The sequence below is a fragment of the Seriola aureovittata genome, chromosome 18 (genome assembly GCF_021018895.1).
Source record: "Seriola aureovittata isolate HTS-2021-v1 ecotype China chromosome 18, ASM2101889v1, whole genome shotgun sequence".
Classification (NCBI taxonomy): Eukaryota; Metazoa; Chordata; class Actinopteri; order Carangiformes; family Carangidae; genus Seriola; species Seriola aureovittata.
The window spans coordinates 10,401,287-10,420,000 of record NC_079381.1 but is presented as its reverse complement, the minus strand read 5'-3'; the positions used below and the strand labels follow the sequence as shown (position 1 = coordinate 10,420,000).

Below are 18,714 nucleotides of genomic sequence, written 5' to 3'. Positions count from 1 at the left end.
ACAGTGTCTAATGTGCTTCGAAATGTCTCACTTCTAATGATGCCACTTCTAGCAAGCAAACATTTGGCTTCAGTGCGTGCAGTTTTTCCACTCAATTTCGAGCAAAATTGCTGCCATCTGTCTTTGTAATTACAGTTCTCAACAGACTAATGATTTTTATGACTGTTGGAAAGTGATCCACCGTTTCATAAATGCAATTAATGTAACCTCTCCTCACAGGTCCTCCACTAAGCATGCTTGCGACTTGTCTCGGCTAAGCCAACACACTCCAGAGTTTTTTTTTGGGGGGGGGGTTTTTTATAGCCGAGCCGCTGAACACTCCAAATCTCCACATGTGGGAATCTGACTGTGATGATGTTTGCTCTGGATGCACACACCCACCCCACTCCATCTCAACAAGAGGTGACATTTCCATGACAAAGGACAATTATTGACTTTCATTGGCTCCGCTTGCTTTGATATCAGCAAGGGGTGTGTCTGTGTGTCTGTGTGTGTGCGTGCTCGAGGGGCGGGACAGGGGGCAGCAGTGGAGGAGAAGAAGAAACAGGGGGACCTGATGAAAGGGGCCGAGTGGGAAAATGCACTCGCTGACCCACAGTGCACTAACAGAAGAGGAGGATCACAGCGGAAAGAAATAAATCATTCGTTAAGGTTTTCTTTCTTTCCCTCCTCCTCTCTGCTCCTGTTTTTCTGCATCCTCCCTTTCTTGTTTGTGTTTTCTTCCCCTCTATCTCTCTCCTGCCCACTTCTTAACTCTCTTTCTTTTTATCTGGCTCTGCCTGATCCTCCCCCCCCCTCTCTCTCTCTCTCTCTCTCTGCCCTCCTGTCCCTCCTCCTCCTCCCTTCACAGCCATAATTTAAGGAGCTGAAAGGCACGGCGAGCGGAGAAAGAGAAGAGAGAGCTGAGAAAAAGGGGAGACCCTGCAGATGAGGGCCTTCCTTCACGGACGTGGCACAGATGTGAGGGTGTTTTTGTGAAATGAGTCGGGGAGGGGCGGCGATAGGCTAATTTGCGTGGCATAAAGATGGGGCCCTTTTCATATGCAGAGCGCCACTTTGATGCGCGGCCGATGAAAGCTGGAGGGAGCGCGGAGGAGAGGAGAAGAGAGGGTGACGGAGGGGTTCTTTGTCCCATGACAAGAAGGCATCTGCTCCACGCTGCCCTCCTCTCCTCCTCTCCTCTGCTACACCGAGGCTCCCACAATGGGCCAACCGAGAGAGAAAAGTGTCATCAGAGCACCTTAGAAAACAGAGCATGAAAAAAAAAAAAAAACAGGCGCTTGGTTTGGCCTGGTTGGCGTACGGGTATGCATATCAATACTGAATCCATTTGACACAAGATCTGAGAGTATACACACACACACACACACACACACACACACATAGCTGAATACATACACAGATGCACACTAAATTGTAAAAACATGCGGACATACTGTAGACACATTTACATACTACCACAGCTGACAAAACACATCTTCACTTTGATGGATTGTTCCCTTTGAGAAACAAATAAACCATACAATCTTCCTTCTTTCATGGGAATCAAGATCAATGGCTTGCAGGGTGAAAGGTGCGCATGTGTTTATGTGTGTGTGTGTGTGTGTGTGTGTGTGTGTGTGTGTGTGTATGTGTGTGGTGGAGAGATCAGAGAGAGACCATACACTGAGGTGAGTGGCGGTGGTTGCTGTGTGTCCGTCTCAGTCTCGCTGTGTGTAGGACGGTGGGAGTGAGCGTGTTTATGTGTATGTGCGCGCGTGCGTGTATGCATACATGTGTGTCCTTGCGGCGGTGATCATAGGCGGCAGGCTCACCAGGGCCCTCTCACCAAACACAGGCCGATTTCACGCTCGCACAATAGCTGAATCTCTGCAGCGGAGCAGAGAGGGTTTTGGCAGGAAAGACTCAGACTGTCTCAGTTGCTTGTAATAGTTTCTTCAGACCCACATCAGTTACTCACCTACTACCTATTTGAGTTTTTACCTAAATTACATCTGCGTTTCTGTAATCATATTTTTCTTATCCACAATTGAGAATTTCTTGCCTTATCCTAACAAGTTTCCAATTGTGATACATGTCATCTGTGTAAGTTCTTAGCCTCGCGAGCTGCATGGCTTTAGGATTGGCAATGTTACTCTGTGGGTTGGTGTGCTACTTTGGTTCAGAATTAAATATCTCGACAACCTTTGATTGGACTGTTTTTTTTTGTGCAGACGTTCATGGTCCCCAGAGGATGAATCCTAATGACTTTGGTGTGTGTAAAGGCATAATCCTAACCACAGCAGCCTGGGTTCGAGTCCAACCCGTGGCCCTTTGACGCCATATCATCCTCTCTCTCTCCCTGATTTTCCGAACTTTCGGACTTGAGGCAATTAAGGCAAAAAATCACTTAAAAAGAAAAAAAAAGATGAACCTGGCTGGAACTCACTTGTTATTCAATGCTTTTAACTTCAAAAGTCACAGTTGGGCATTGAACGAGTCTCCGCCAGGTTCATCACTTTTTTTAGTGTCCCCTGGAAACCTTTCCTTTGTGTTGTGGGAATTTTGCAGTGCATGTGTTGTCACATTGATGAAGATGTTTTCTGAATTTGCAGCACGTTTGTGTCTTTGAGTGTGTTTTCTTGAGTTGCAATGCCTGTTGAGATCTCACGGCCACCGTGCAGATTATTGTTTGCTGTCACTGAATGTCACATTTTTGTCACAACTGGAAATATGAGCAACATTTAAACATTGTTCTTTACCGCAAAGAAAATGTCTAAATTACTCACCCACACTTTAACATGTGTGAACATACTACTATTTTATGCTTTAAAGTGGGGCAAATGTAGATCTCAGCCTGATTCCTCTATGTTTCCTTGCTTTTCCTGAATCGGTGCAACAGTGATGTTTGGGAGGCCAGGGAGCCCCCCTAACCATCAGGGTAAAAAGTACATGCATCAATAACTGGTCGTCATTGTGTCATTCTAGGTCATCTTCGCCCTGAACCAGACGTTGTTACAGCAGGAGTCTTTGAGGGCGGGAAGCCTACAGGTTCCATACACCACTGAAGACCTCATCAGGCACTACAACTGTGGGGATCTCAACTCCATCATCTTTAATCACGACACCTCACAGGTCAGTCACTATGACCTCTTGACCTTTTGGAGTGTCTCAGTGACACAACCTTTGACCTTTTACCTTCACCTCTAACCCTCTGACTGACCTTCCACCCCACAAACCTACTCCTACACCCCCGCAGCTTCTCTTCACTATTGCCAATTTACTTCTTCTGGTCTTCTCTTCAGCTTTTTTTTTTTTTCTCTCCATCATCCTCCCCATGTCTTTGTCTTTATTATTCTTCCTCCTGTGCATCTGTGTCAGTCTCAATACTTGCCTCAGATTCATTCTTTTGACTTTTTTTTTTGTGGCAGTTTAACGGTCAGCAGTGTAGTTTGAAAAGAAATCTGACCACATCCAAAGCAAAAAATCTCCTCTCCCTCTTTTCCCATTCACTTTTGTGGCTTAACTGAACCATCACCTCTTCAAACCCTAGGTTCCTAACTTCAACAATGTGACGCTGCCACCCAGTGAGCAGGTGACCGCCCAGGAAATAGATAGCTACTTCCGACAGGAACTCATCTACAAAAGGAATGAGAGGATGGGCAAGAGGGTCAAGGCCCTGCTGGAGGAAAACCCTGACAAGAGCTTCTTCTTCGCCTTCGGAGCAGGTTGGTGTTAAAAGCAATCTATAAAGGAATAAAATGGTACATCACAGGTGCCAAATGTCAGACAAAAAGACAGCATTTACATCTTTATTAGTCCTTGCTCATGTATCCGTTCCTTAAAGTGCTTAATAAGATTACTTTTATCCCTACTAGAAAATGACTTAAATTCCTCTTTTTGTTGGGAGAACACTTGTGCAAAGGAGATAGAAAGAGTATTAGTGTGAGCAGCTTAACAAACTCGATTAGAGAAAGAGAAAACAAAGACAACCTAAGAAATCGATCGGAGAAGTGGTACTCACTGAAAATCCTTCTTTCTCTCATCTGGAAGGCAGTACAGCCTCTTTTCAGGTATAGAGATATAATGTAAAATAGAAATTTAGATAATCTATTGAATATATATTTTCCAGGATTTGTTGTTGTACGTGAAAAATCAGATATTATGTCTTTCAGGATTTCTTTTTTTTTTCCCCCAAGGACACAAACAAACAATTTGGTGCCTCTTAATCATCAGCTTTCATTCAAGAATTTCATCAGCACTTGGGAAGGTGCCATATCACTGTAGAGAAGCAGCCATTACTCTAAGACAGAATGGTAGAGTGCATTAAATCCAGGAGAACTGGTGTTGATAACCTGCAGATGATCAGTGGCTTAGCTGACAAAACCACTGATCCACAGCTGATGGTCTTTATCAGCTTTGAGTCCAACTAAAACAGAGCTGTGTTGCGTCTAAACGAGAGGCTCAATAAAACATCCCTTTATCAGTTCGGGACAGAACAGAAACAGACGTGCGGCCTGTTGGAGTCCTTTCACATGAAAAATGTCATTTTAATACTTTGAATTCCTCTGTAACTATGCGCCAGCCTCATAAGCAGCAGCCGTCTGATAAGAGACTTGAGTTAAAACAGGGAGGATGAAGAGAGCAGATAACAGCAGAGAGGAGTTGTCTACCTGACCGCGGATGACTCTGTGTGAGTGTGCATGTATATTCATGCTTCTTGGTTGGGGGGGGGCTGTGTATCTAAGGCAGACGTTCTTTGTCCTGCTGGAGTCTCGTTGGTTTGTTTGGCCCCTGGTTGTTCAATCACAGCGCTGTTCACACCTAATAAAGATGACAGATGCGTTGTAATTGTTAGCTCAGGTGGATTTCAGTTTAGATAAAGTTAGTTTATAAGTTTTTATATCAGTGTCCTGCAAAACATTTAACCCTTTCCATAAGATATAGCCATTGAAAATATAACAAGACATGCAAACCAAACGAAAAACGTCACACTGTCATTATCTATTTGCTTTCAATGTGCTTATATTTGAAGATTCTCTAATAAATTATGCACTGAATAAAGTTACTGGGCCTAAGATAAGTATATATAAGTGTAAAAGATATGCAGGTCCATGTCCTTGAATAAGTAGTTTTAGTTATTGTGCCCAGATTCAGTAACTTCATTTTATTTTGTTACAAGCAGATTTAATTTTTAATTTTTTCATTAACAGTGAATTTTAGGATTATTTTCTAATTTCTTTGATTAATCATTTAATTTAATCAATTATAAAAAAGAACATAATTACGTTATAATTTCCCACAGCCCACCGTCATGTATTCACATTGCTTGTTTTATCCGAGCAGCAGCTATAGACCTTAAGGATTTTAGTTTACTATCACATATGACGCAGAAAAACAACAAATCTTTGGTGTTTTTGTTTGAAAAATGTTAAAAATGATTAATTATCAAAATAGTTGCTGATTAATTTACTGTGTTGCAACTCTACTATTTTTTCATTTTTTCCTTCATTGATTTATTTATATTTGTGGCTTTGTTCTAAATCATTACTTTAAACTGAAAATTAAAATTAAAAATTAAGTTTTCATAAATCAGTTCAGATCACACTTTAATTATGACTCTTTTGATGTGAGTGAGACAGAGGAGCAAAGAAACCAAAAAATGAAACAGATCCAAAACAAATGTCACAATTAGTACCATAAATTAATCATTAGATCTACAAAAGGAATGGTCTCAACATTATCAGTTAGTGAAAATGTTCCACAGCTTCATTAAAATTTCTATTTTGGACACCATAAACTTGTAGTTCATATTCATATTTTAGCAGAATATTGGCTTTTAAGTGGATTGAAACCATAAAAGCTTTCACAAAGTGTATGATATTTTCACAGTAAAGCGCAAGAGATAAGATAATCTGTTTGATTTGTTCATCATGGGAAATGTAGGGGGGAGGGCGGATCAAATTTTAGTGCCATCAGTTTCACAGTCATATTTTCCTCATGATGACATCGTCAGAAACATCTTCGTCCAAGGTTTGCTTTGGTTATTTAGAAGCAGAAAAGCAGCTTTGAGCGGAGAGAGAGCGAGAGAGAGGCCTTCACAGTCTGTTGGTTTCTGAGCTGGCAGGAAACAGCTGAGGAAAAGCAGACACAGACACACACACACACACCCCTAAGGAGGTACCTTTACAAGGACTTGGTCTAAAAAGGTTTGTGTGTGTGTGTGTGTGTGTGTGTGTGTGTGTGTGTGTGTGTGTGTGTGTGTGTGTGTGAGTGAGCTCGTGAGTGAAAGTGATACGTCCAATCAGCCCAGAAGCACCAGTCTTAAACATACGGAGGGCAGGCTGGGTCAGCATGTACAAGGAAGGGGATGGGGCACATTAGGGTGCAGTAACACACACACACACACACACACACAGTCACACACACACCCACTCACACACAACCACACACACATGCCCCAGCCCCCAAGCCGTACCTTCGATAGACCTGGTAAAATGTGTCCTTAATTATCCCTGGAGGGGTCAAAGGACACACACAGCCATAGACACACACACACACACACACACACACGCACACACAAACACGCACACACACTACAATGGTGCCCATTATGTCGTTGTACTCCACTTCCCTGTAAGAATTAGCTGTGAGACCAGTCTTATCAGTGAGCATCTCATGTCTCTCTGAATCAGTACAACACACTACAGATGAAAGATGCATTTATTGTCTATTCTGCATTATGATTTTTTAGTTAATCATTTATTGAAATATCAATGTGACGCAACCAGACACTGGGAAAGAACTTGTTTCATTTTAGCCTTACATTTTAATGCTGCAAACTTAAGATAAATTCTGATGACTTGATTAGAAGCTAAATTCGGAAGAATTAGTGTTAGTGTGTGTGTGTTCTTTTTAAAGAGCGGCCACATATTTAGCATATTTCTCTTCCTGAGTAATTATCCTATTAGCCTACAGGGGTTGGCCTGCAGATTCCTGACTGACCCATGTGGAAAATTTTTGAGAGGGTTTTCATTTTTGCCTTCCATATTCTTTATTGCCACAACAAGTTAACAAAACAGTTTATTCATGATAATGTATTCCCTGCGAAACTGCCTGGTTGGAATGATGTTTTGCCAGAGCAGTTAAGCATAAAAGTGTTTGGGTGTCCTGGTGACTCTGTGTTTATGGACACTTCATTCATGTTTGTCCGTCAGGAGCGACGACCTTAATCATCTGAAAAAGAAATTTTTATCTGATGAGGTAAACACTGAAAACTTCTTTGCCATGATAAACATTTATTTGTCATTTTTTAAATGAAATATATTTAGCTCTTTTTGCTCCTGCATCATCAGTGTAGGTCTGTAGGTCAGTAACATATTAACTCCACTGAACTCCAACAATAAGATCATGTGGTATTACATAAGGAACAGTAACTGGATAAATGTGCTGGTTTTCTTTGTTATCTGTGTCAATGGGAAAGAAATATTTTGTGATTTTTTTGTTTTTGTTTTTGTTTTTTTTTTTGGGGGGTTTGGAAATTGTTTAAGGAGAGAGCATTAATGGTCGGCAGTCACACACTGCCAAACCAGAGTTAATGTTTTCTAACCCTAAATGATTTCTCATGTGCTTACAGCATACGCAGACACACACACACACACACACACACACACACGCGCACACGCGCACACACACACACACACGCGCGCGCACACACACACACACACACACACACACACACACACACACACACAGGGCCATGCACTTATTCTCTCTTTGTCTTGTATCTGCACTTAGACCATTGTTAGATCAACAGATGTAAGAACAAAGACAAGAATCTTAGTTTGTAAATCTAGTGATTTTTTTTCATAGTATTTGAAAAGTTATTTATAAATAACAAATCCAGTTTTCTTTGAATTAGTACCAATTCGTATAAATCTAGATATCCTGTGATCAGGATGACTGAGAATCTTAATCTATCGATCATATATATTTGTTGAAAGTTTGAGCTGATGTCAGAGCAGTTAACACTAAATCGTATCACTATTATGTCATAATAAGTCATAATGAGTCATAGAAGTCCCTATAGAAAATTCCTGTCACGCCAAAGTCTAATATACTGTCTCTCTGGTTGTGTCCAGACTCAGCAGAACGGGGCCTGCCACCAATTTTGCATCCCTGCAGTCTGGCCAGAGTGGTGGTCAGGAAGGCAACAGTCAGACAAACAGTAGCGGTCACTGGTCAGCAACTTCAAACTTCACATTCAGCCCAGGCGAACACACACATCGTTCTCTAACTGACCACATTAGTAGCTTCATTACACACAACAGAGTGGATCCAGACACGAACAACAGCAAAAGAGAGAGAGAGAGAGAGAGAGCGGGAGATGATAAGAGCTGCTTACAGCTGTGTCACATTTAAGTAGCACACACCCATGATGACCACCCAGTAGTTTGTTTGATATCACGGGGCTATTGTGAGATGATTTATGCATTACGAAAAACTTCTGGAACAGAAAGTTTCTTATCATGCTATCATGTCATCTTATTATTGCAAAAGGCTGAATAGCTCTCAGCCTCTAAATTAAACAAAGAGGGTCAGTAGGGTAACAGAACCATTGTTTAAACCTTTGTTGACAGCCCCGTCCAACGTGCTGCAAAAGGCTCTCAACATAACTCCAAACCTTATTTACTGGCTCAAGTAGCATTTTTGACAGATAAAATTTGCCAGTTCTTACAGTATTTCAGCAAGCGTTTGAATCAGACAGGCCTCTTTTCTATCCATGACAGTAGAAATAGGTTTTTCCACTGTCTCGGTGCATAAGTAAACCCCTTCCCTGTCTTACCCTGCTTTGCGTATTAGGGTATTGTCATGCCTCACTATACTTTACAGCGTTGTAAGTAAATACCTCCTAGAAATTTGTCTTCTCCCCCCCATCTGTTTGTCTGAAATACCACGGCCATCACTCAACGTAAATGATGATGTTGAAAAAGCGCCATATGTTCAGACAGGCATATGGAAGCTGTTATTGCGCCGTTCCATAGGTACAGCAACTCAACCCATGTATACAATCTGAACCCGTGTTCCCTTTATAATCTCTGTCATACCCTGGCACTCTTGACTTTAATAAAATGATGTGTTTACATATCGCTGAAGGCTGAGGGCTCCGTTTCTGCCGGCTCTTACAAATTCTTTTCTTCTTATTTTTTTTCCAGGCCGAACTTGAATGCATCCATGTTTCAGTCTTATCCCCAAGCTGCTTAGCACATCATGATTCCCCTCAAACTCCGCTCCATAACCACAAATTTAAATATTTGCGGCTGTGTAATTACCAGTGTGGTTGACAGGCTCTAACGGTTACTGTACTTTGAAATGTTTGACTCTTTTCACAGACAATTAAGGTTTGCCTTTGGATCTTTTGCTATTTAGGTTGGTAGGGCCGCGCTAAAGTGAATACCCCTCGGTTAGTGAGCTGTGATGTGCGGTGGGTAGGCTGTAATAAATGGATGGCTTGGCCCCATGAGCTGCGGCTCATGACAGAGGTTGACATGAACACATAACTCACAAGGAGCACCTTGACTTGTCAGTGTGTGGGTAGCTCTCGGTGCTGGAGCGGGGAAATAGTCACTTAATACACTGTACTTACTGAGTCCACTGCAGTTTAGGAGTCAGCACTGTTTACTGACAGAGCCAAATTTATGATAGTGAAGACTGAATTAGACTGAATATGTGTTAAAGGTGGTTTATTTGAACTGCTCTCTAGTGCAGAGCCACTTTTAGCATCAGATCGTATATGTTATCTGCAAAAGAGCAGATATATAAACATAGAAAACTGTGCTAAAAGTAAAACTGCAAAACTGATTAAATTAAGATTATTCTCACAAAAATACAAATACAATCAAACGCAGCCAAACTTTGTTGAAAGCTGCACAACTTTATGTTGAATTCTATTGGAGAGTTTGTAAAGATACCAAATAGACCAACGTGCCAACGTGTTCAGAAAAGTGTCTACAGTGATGCACAAGACATAGACCAGAATATTTCCATTACATTGAATGGTGCAGCACTAAAAAACACGGAGTCTTTCCCTCAGTGTAAACATCATAGGCTTCAGTAAAGAGCTGGAACAAACTGATGCAGAATATATGACACTGTCAGACAGTGTTGGATAAACTCATTTTAATCTCATTTAGCAAGCAGTCTTAAGAAAATTCGTAGATGATTCTCTAAAGCCTTGAGCATACAGTATAAACTATGCTTTAACTACCCCTGTGTGTATAATATTTTAGGCTCAGTTATAGCTGATTGACTGGGTATTCCTATTCAAACTCTGTTCTAAATCCCCAAGCCAAACTTTTTGCATACCTGGCCCAAATCCCTCCAGTGTGATTTCACACTGAGCACTACATCACTGCGGTCGCTGCCCGGCTTCACCGTTTTTTTCTGGTGGTGTGAAAGTCAAAAATGTGGTGCTTTTTCACAACACCTCACCTTCATAAACAGCCAGTTTACAACTGTTTGGGGCAGCCGCTGACATGAGTACACACATGTCACACAGCGCCATTAAAATCCAGACCAGACCTACCACACACTTGGTAGGGGAGGCAGGGGCCAACCGTCTGCCAAACCTGGATTAAGTCCCGGATTTTAAGTTTGAATGACACCTTTATGCTCTAACTGTAAGTTTTTTCCTTCAGTTTTTAAAGTTACATCATGTAAGATTAATTTATTGTAACTTGTTGTATTTTGTTCTTAGTTTAGGGGAGTTTTTTGTCCTTCTCCACTAATTCATTTTTCAGACCGGCAATTGGAAGTTGTGATCCATAAACTTTCAGTCCTGATTGGTTAAGTGACACCTGTGGTTACTGGCGGTAACAGCAAATGTGGCTTCCTACAGCTTTGTGAGAAATACAACAGAAGTATCAGTTTACAGTTCAGCCAAACAAACCCGTGTCAGTCAATAATGAATCGAAGACTTTAATACAAACTCAGATACACTGAGTTTCCTGTGCTTCACAATAAAAGCCCTGTGTTCCACCAGTTGAATGCTTAAGTGTAACTAGCTGAAGTAGTAAATGTTAAGTTTGCGTTAGTGGTAACTTGCATTTGTGGTGACTGCATGAGAGTGAACGTTTTTTTTTTTTACATGCATGCATCTTTTCCATGCACAAATTTCTTGCGCATTTGAATGTATCAAGGGAATGGCGAAGTCTGCTACTTGCAATGAAAACTACCATACACCATGTACATAAATACCTTGATTGGCTATTGCTGAAAGATAGTTTAGGACTTTAGAACATTTACATGAAATCTAATCTTGATGATATAATCAATCAATCAACAAAATGATCTTGTTTAAAGAAAAATCTCATCAGTATACTGGCATTCATTTTAGCCATAGCGCCCAGTAAATTACCTTTATTTGGTGTCCTATCAGTGACTTGCAGCTCTTCATCTCCATCTTTGTTTATTCTGCTTTAAAATATATCTGTCGCAACAGATGGCCAGTGTTGGTCACTGGACAATGTTGCTGTCGGTGTTTGCCAGTCCGTCTGCGTGGGCCTTTCTCTTGATCTTGTTCCTCCTCAGAAGAGCCTGTAATCTTAGTTGCATATTTATAACCCTAAATACAAACCAGATAAACATGAAAAACATTTAACCGGTCGGATGTTAACATGTCAGGAGCATCTGCGATGCATCATGGGTACATCTCTGTCTCTCCTTAAATGGGAGGATAAACCTGTCAGCCACTTTGGAAAACTAACTGGCTGTTGAGTGAAAAGCACCTAAACATATACGTTTTGTTGCACTCATCGGGTCAGGGGCCTCAGTCTCTGCACTCGAAAGACATAGCTCATATAGGCCACACTTCTCTTTCAGTCAGAGCAGTGAACGCTTGTCACAACAGCTTGTTGTGATTTATTGAGAGAGTTGAACTCCTCACCCCTGATCCCATTCAGACCCAGCAGTATTTCCTTATGCACCTGGAACGGGCTCTTTACATGCCTGCCCAGGGGCTAAACTTTCATTTGGACCAGAAATACCTCACTCCTATATGAAAGGGGAAAGGGAAAGGAAAATTATATCTTTGGCTTGTGAGCAGCAGTGCATCTATTGATGATTCTGAGTGGGAATTGTTATGAAGGAGCTGTCCCTTTTCATTTTGGGGCTAAAACATGAAGGAGAGCAACACGCTGCCTAGAGGGGATGAAGATATGAAGAGACAGAGGAAAACATGACTTGTGTGATTTGTGGCTTCCACTTTCTCCCACTTTCTCTCTCACTGTGGGGTTATTGAATACTTTTTTGTTTAGCTGAAGCAGAGATTTTTCTGGTTCAATGTATGAAAGAGCCTGTGTTGTTGGCCGTGTTTACCATCACAGAAGCCACGCAGGATTCTGCAACGCCACAGAGCACTAATTTGAGTTTTTATACTCAAATTGGCTTTATTATATTTATACATCCAGACCATGTGATGTATTTGGCATCGTGGTTGGACAGTATAAGAGTTATTTCTTTAGAGTTAGGGTTTCTGGGTCAGTGTCTAAACAGATATGGGTTTTATTTGTAACTGAAACTTCCTTTCTCACTTTAAAACATTGTTTTTATGCGGATATGAGGCCAAATTGCAAAGAATATATGTAATTGAAATGGTCTTTTTGATGATGGCATTCTTCATAGTTATGGTTTTGGCTGTTTTATAAGACTCTTGAAATTACTTATTTAACTGCAAGAGTCACTTGCAAATGAAAGAAAAAGAAAGCTATGTGAAAACTATTCTGTTACTACTGCTGTAAAAAAAAAAAATCTGGATTCAACACAGACAGGCTCAGTTTTAATTAACTTGTGCTGAAATTGCTGTAGTAGGTTTTGTAACTTCTGTTTTGCGTCACTGAAAGCCTGGAGCGAATGAGAGATTGTAATCAGAAAAACATGATTTTCTGTTTTTGTTGAGGTTGTTTCAGATTCTGTTGTTGGTGCAGATGTAAAATTTGGCCTTTGTTTTGTCACGATGCAGAGGGATTTGCAGGGGAAGCAGGATACTTTCTGGAAAACCGAGCCCATGGTTCTATCCGCAACAGACCCCTGGTTAACAAGTTAATGAGTGTCGGAGGAAATACTGATTATGGCTGAAACGGGATTAACACAAGGCTAATTGAGAGAAAGAGACAAAAATAGGGTTATAGTAACAAAAACTATAAAAAGGGACGAAAAGAAAAAAAACAAGATTTTGACAGTGACACGGGGAGAGATCGCATGAGCTAAGACAGCCAAAAACAGAGCCTGTGAGAATTTACAGGCCTCTATCCTGTGGATCTGCTCTTAGTTATAATCTAGACCTAAATCACAGATGATACGCAGGCCTCATTGGACATCTAGGAGATCTCTTGCAGATTACTCAAACTAAATAGGCACAAAATTGCACTCTAAGCCACATGTTTTAGATGGAAGCTCTGTGAGAAAACATCTGAGAAAAACTACGATGTGGAATGCTTTTTTTTTCTTTCAAAAAGTGAGCAGGCGTCCGACTTCCCTTCGGTATCCTTTTTCTGAACTGAAACAGTTGAAAGGCTGAGCAGAGACTCGCAGCAGGATGTGGGGTTTGCAGGGGTACGTGTGTTTTCAGAGGAAGCGGCCTTGAGTAGTATGCAAACTGCAGAAATCCACTTTGGCAGGTATGGACGAGCAAAAGCACATTTGAAAACAAACAAAAAACAAAACAAAAAGAAACAGTCTTAAAGTTTCAGGACCCCTGTTGGCTGAATGAGCTGAATGACTGTGATCAAACCTCCAGTGCACGACGTGTGTCTGTAGTTGATCTTAAGTATAAAACGGTTCGTTGGTTGCGTTGTCTGATAGAGGCCAATCACAATTTCCTGCTTCAGTTCAATTTGTATCTTTGAACAATTTAAAATAACTTTTTGGGGCCTTTTCTTTACAGTAATGGGTTTACCGCTGCTAAACTAGTTCCTCTGAATCAACAATTCATCTTTTTCAACTCTAAAGGTGAAATATTATCTAGTAATTCAGAAGCAAAAATAAACAATTAGAAAAAAAATACACTCATTTTTTTATTATCAGAAATATGTTTTTCTGTTTCTCTATTCCCTTAAAGGAGCTATCTATAAGTTTTACTATCACTACATAGCCAGCGTTAGCATTAACAGCTGTTTACTTACCACTTTACGAGTTCAGCATCAAACTTTATTCCTTTACTCACCAACAGCTGTCTCCAGAGGTGGAAAGCAACGCCACCGTTAACTCTTGTCTCTATCACGTCTGTTCTTCTACTGCAGTTAGCACGCTAACACGCTAGCCAGGTCCCGTCTTGTCATTTTCCAATAGCAGTTCAGAGGGCGTATTATAACCTCTTTCATCATAAAGACAATGATTGCCGAAGCTCTTGTCAATCACCAATCACCATCACGTTTGGCTGCAGAGAAAACTTTCAGATAGCCACTTTAAACATCACTGTAATGGAACAACACACTAAACCAGACTCACAATAATGATAATAAAAAAGGAATAAGAATGAAGATTCTATTTGGCAGAATTCATAACAATAACAACCTGTTATATTGCAATAGTAGATTTTTATGTGATCAAGAAAAACGCAGGAGAAAAAAACTATTCCTCTTTTGCTTATGTATATTTCTTTACTGTGCATCAATATGACGTGCAGAAAGAAAGACTTGAAATATTAACTAGAAATGTAAAGACAGCGGATCAGTGGTCGGAGCCTTGAATATGGCTCTGTGTTGCCGCAGTAGACACATCTGAACTGGATCTGACTGACATTACTGGTCATGCCGGCTCTTTTATGGTTTACATAAAAAAAAAAAACCTGTTTTCAGCCAACCTGAGGTCAGGTGGGCAGGTATCCCTCCACCTCTCTTGAACTGCTTATAAAATCTCCTTTCACTTGCTTTTATAGTAAGAATATCCTCTGAGACCGGGTTATAAGTAAAATGAGACATTCAGTGGCAGGGACATTCAGAGCTGGCAGTGCTCCGGTTTACTTTGTCAGAACTGCTCACTTTTACAGAATTTTCTAACTTTGATCACTCTTTCATAACGACCACAGTGAATGAGCTGGTGTGTGTTCAAGCGCCATAATTTCTTGGCAGAGAGAGCAAAACTGAGCACTGCGCTGAGAGTGTAGAGACTATTGCAGCCTGACAGATGTAATCCCTAACACGGCTCCAAAGTGCTGTGTGCCACCACAAATTTTGAGTGAGGGTTTATTTAAAAAACAACCTCACACCACAGGCCTCTTACGTGCTCTGTTTCACATTTATTCTCAGCATAAATTCAAAAGCTGAAGTTGCTCAGCACGATCGCGAGAAACTTCAAGCAGACTCTTTAGCAGTTTCCACACTAATGATAAACACGGTGAAACATGATTCATATCTTTAAAAAGAAGAACCAGACCAAGACAGTCATTAAAATGTGGGGATGTTTAACGATCCATCTTTTTAATTTTCACTCGTGCAAATGAAACTGCAGCAAATTATACTTTTTACTTGCGATTTTACTCTTCATGTTTGCTTAGTAAGCTAAACACACCACCTCTCTCCCATCATCCCTGTCACATTTCCACTAATACCACGCAGAACAGCTGTATGCTTTGTAAGAGAACATTAATCTTAAACATTTGTCTAGGGCTGTGACATTAGTCCTAGAAACTTTGAGCTACTTTAAGACAATAAATTAGAGATAAACAACAAGGTGTAAAAATTACAGATGAGGTGGAAGTGAAGGAAGCCATGACTCACGCTTCCTCTGCTACAATAAGAACTACTGTATGTCTGAAGTCTTCTGACGTAGGGTTTTTAAGAGACAAGCTGTTCATCTACATCCTCCAGACATTTGCATTTCCTAGACTCAGTTGTCTTGGTTTAACTTTGGGTAAAGACATTCAGAGATGAAAAAAAAAAATAGTTGGAAAACCTGCGTGCCAAAGTGAGATACTGCTTCAAGGAGCCACGACTCAACTACTGTTTCGTGTAACAGACTTTACATGGGCACCATGTCAAGATACAGTCTATGTGTTCTCAGTACAGAAGTGTTTTTACTCCTACACTGAGGGTCTTACAGGATGCTCTTATCCTCAGCTATCACAGTCTGGCATCTGACGACTTAACATTCCTGTGTTGTTTTGCATGCCTTATCCCTTTGTCTCTATTCCTGTTTTTCTTTCCATGTTGAATTTGCATCTGCTTGTCTCTGCGTCTCACTTCTCCCCTCCATCCGTCTCCTCCTCAGCAGCCTGCGCCTGTTTATGAAACAGTGATTGGTATCAATTTTACAATAAAGAGACGACGTCTTTAATCCAGCCTGTGTTTGAACTTTGCCTGAGAGAAATAGAAAGAGAAATGTTATGGTGCCGGTCGAGATGTTAGCATTCTTTGGCTAGACTTAAGAAAGGCTCATTTCATGGGACGGAGGTGTCTCTCGTGCCTTCGGCTTGTTGTTTTGTGTCTTTCAAATTCACACAGTCACATCACAGCTGTCTTTTATCATGGCTTTCTACTATCACTGGTATCATAGTTTACACTCAAAATCATATCCTGAGGAGAATTTGAATGGATTCTTAGGATAAGTGGTCAAGATTATCTCCGCTATCATAGCTATTTTAAAACTTTGTGAGGTGACATGCATCTTTTATTGTTTGAAATCACATCGTACATCATTATTCATCACATGGATTCCAAAAACATCAGTTGTATCTCAAATAAAGATTGCTATGCCTGAACAAAAAATATGAATATATATACAGTATATATATATATATATATATATATATTTATTCACAATAATTTCTACATTTTTTTTGTGGGCAACAATACCAAGTGTTCACATACTGTAAATGATTCTCATCCAGGTTTCTAGAATATTGTCGTAAGGTAAAAATGTGGTTTTGAAATGATCATTGACTTTGTCATAGTTTTGAAGGAACTTGTGACATCATCTTCAGAAACGGGGCCCATACAGTAGGTCATTAACGACCGAGCAGTAGAAGCACTAAAACAACATGTGGAGGTTTAGGTTGGCTCAGTCTGCGCTTTAACCCTTAGACCGGACCTCTCCGGTTCTACGTGAATCTGTGTATGTATGTTTTATATCCTTACAGTATGCACAGAAGTGGGCTAAATCATATGTGGTTTTGTTTTGAAAGTCTACTATTTCTTTTTACAAGAAACAGCACAGAGGAGGGAGAACTAAGAGATGCAACAGATTGGAACTAAAGTTTATATGTTGTAGGTGTTGGACTGGTTTGAACCAATGACAGTGGAAGATATTTTTTTTTTGCTTATGTGCAGACTAATTTAACCATATACATCTTGGTTTTGGCTACTCACATCCCACCCTATACCATTATATTAACGGTATCCTTATCCTGCAGGGACTTGGGATCAAATTGACAACATATATTCACAAGTAACATCATACTAAATTGATTCCAGGCAAAAACATTCATTTTTGAAAGTATTTTTTCCATGGCCCATCCAGTGGTAAAGAACCTTGGTGCCTGCTAGGATGAATATTATATTAACATTAAGAGACTCTTAGGTCTCAACACCACAAGTTGGCAGCATTACGCGAAGTATGAAAGTTTCACTTTAAAAAAATATACTCTTGCTTTCTAGTAATTGAATTGTGGTTAAGATCACTTTATATAAACACTCATTGCTTCTCTGATGTACCCCCATCTTGTCGCCTTCTAATGTTTTTAGCCGCACTAGCAGGATTGCAATGTCGGTCTACTGGTTGGTCCACCACTTTAGATGGATTACCATGAAATTTGGTACAGCTATCCATGGCGCCCAGAGTTTGAATGCTAATGAACTTTGGTGATCCCCTGACTTTTCCACTAGCGCTGTGAGGTTGACATTCATGGTTTTGAGTGAAATTTCTTGAAAGCCATTGGATGGATTTCCATGAAATTTGGTAGAGCTATTCATATTCCCCTTAAGATTAACCAACTTTTCATCTAGACTTTTGCTAATTTTTGCTAATTACCAAAATTAGTAAAGGCGTGGTATTCAGCTGCAAGCGTTGCTGTGCCAGCACATCCTCATAGAGCTGCATGGCTGTAATCTTGCTTGTCTCTATAAAAGAAAATCTGCTGGACATCAAGCCAGGAATGAAACAACCCACTAAGAAAGCATCCAAAAATACAGTCTGCTATGTACATTTTAGTCCATCCTACCTAAAATCATTAAAGAATAATGAAATAAAGACTGACAGACTCTGTTAAAATGCTACCACATATAATTATTCTTAAATAGCTTGAAAGCATTAAATCAGATTGTCTCAGTTTTGAGACTGTTGCCAACAGTGTCTAGTTCTTTTCAAACAAATGACACATGACTGATAATATATTAGGTTTAATTCTAATACAGGGAGGAATTGAGTGTCTGTCAAAGACATAAAACAGCATGATTCAACCAGGGATAAGAAGAAGCGCGATGTAAGCAGAGCCTGCGTTTCCAGACACTCGATATGTGTGTTAATATAGAGCTGGCATTGTTTGAAAAACACCAGGGTGACTGTATGATCTTTATGCCAGTGGATAACCAATAATTTTCCTGTTATTTGTCTATGACCTGACTGACATGTTTATGGATGGCTGCCTCTCCTTTACAGTTGAAGACACTGAGGTTTTGCCTGACTGTTAGCAGCTCGCTGAGCCACAACAGTGATTTTCCAGTAAAATCTTGGGCTGGTTGG

The 18,714-nt window shown here is 40.4% G+C and overlaps 1 protein-coding gene across 1 annotated transcript in view; it reads left to right on the top strand.

Annotated features, from left to right (window-relative positions):
- The window catches only part of trabd2a (TraB domain containing 2A), a 57,995-nt gene that overhangs the window by 24,569 nt on the left and 14,712 nt on the right, over positions 1-18,714 (top strand). The window contains exons 3-4 of the mRNA XM_056402728.1: positions 2,968-3,114; positions 3,533-3,707. Of these exons, the coding sequence (XP_056258703.1) occupies positions 2,968-3,114; positions 3,533-3,707 (322 nt within the window). The remainder of the gene's footprint in view (positions 1-2,967; positions 3,115-3,532; positions 3,708-18,714) is intronic.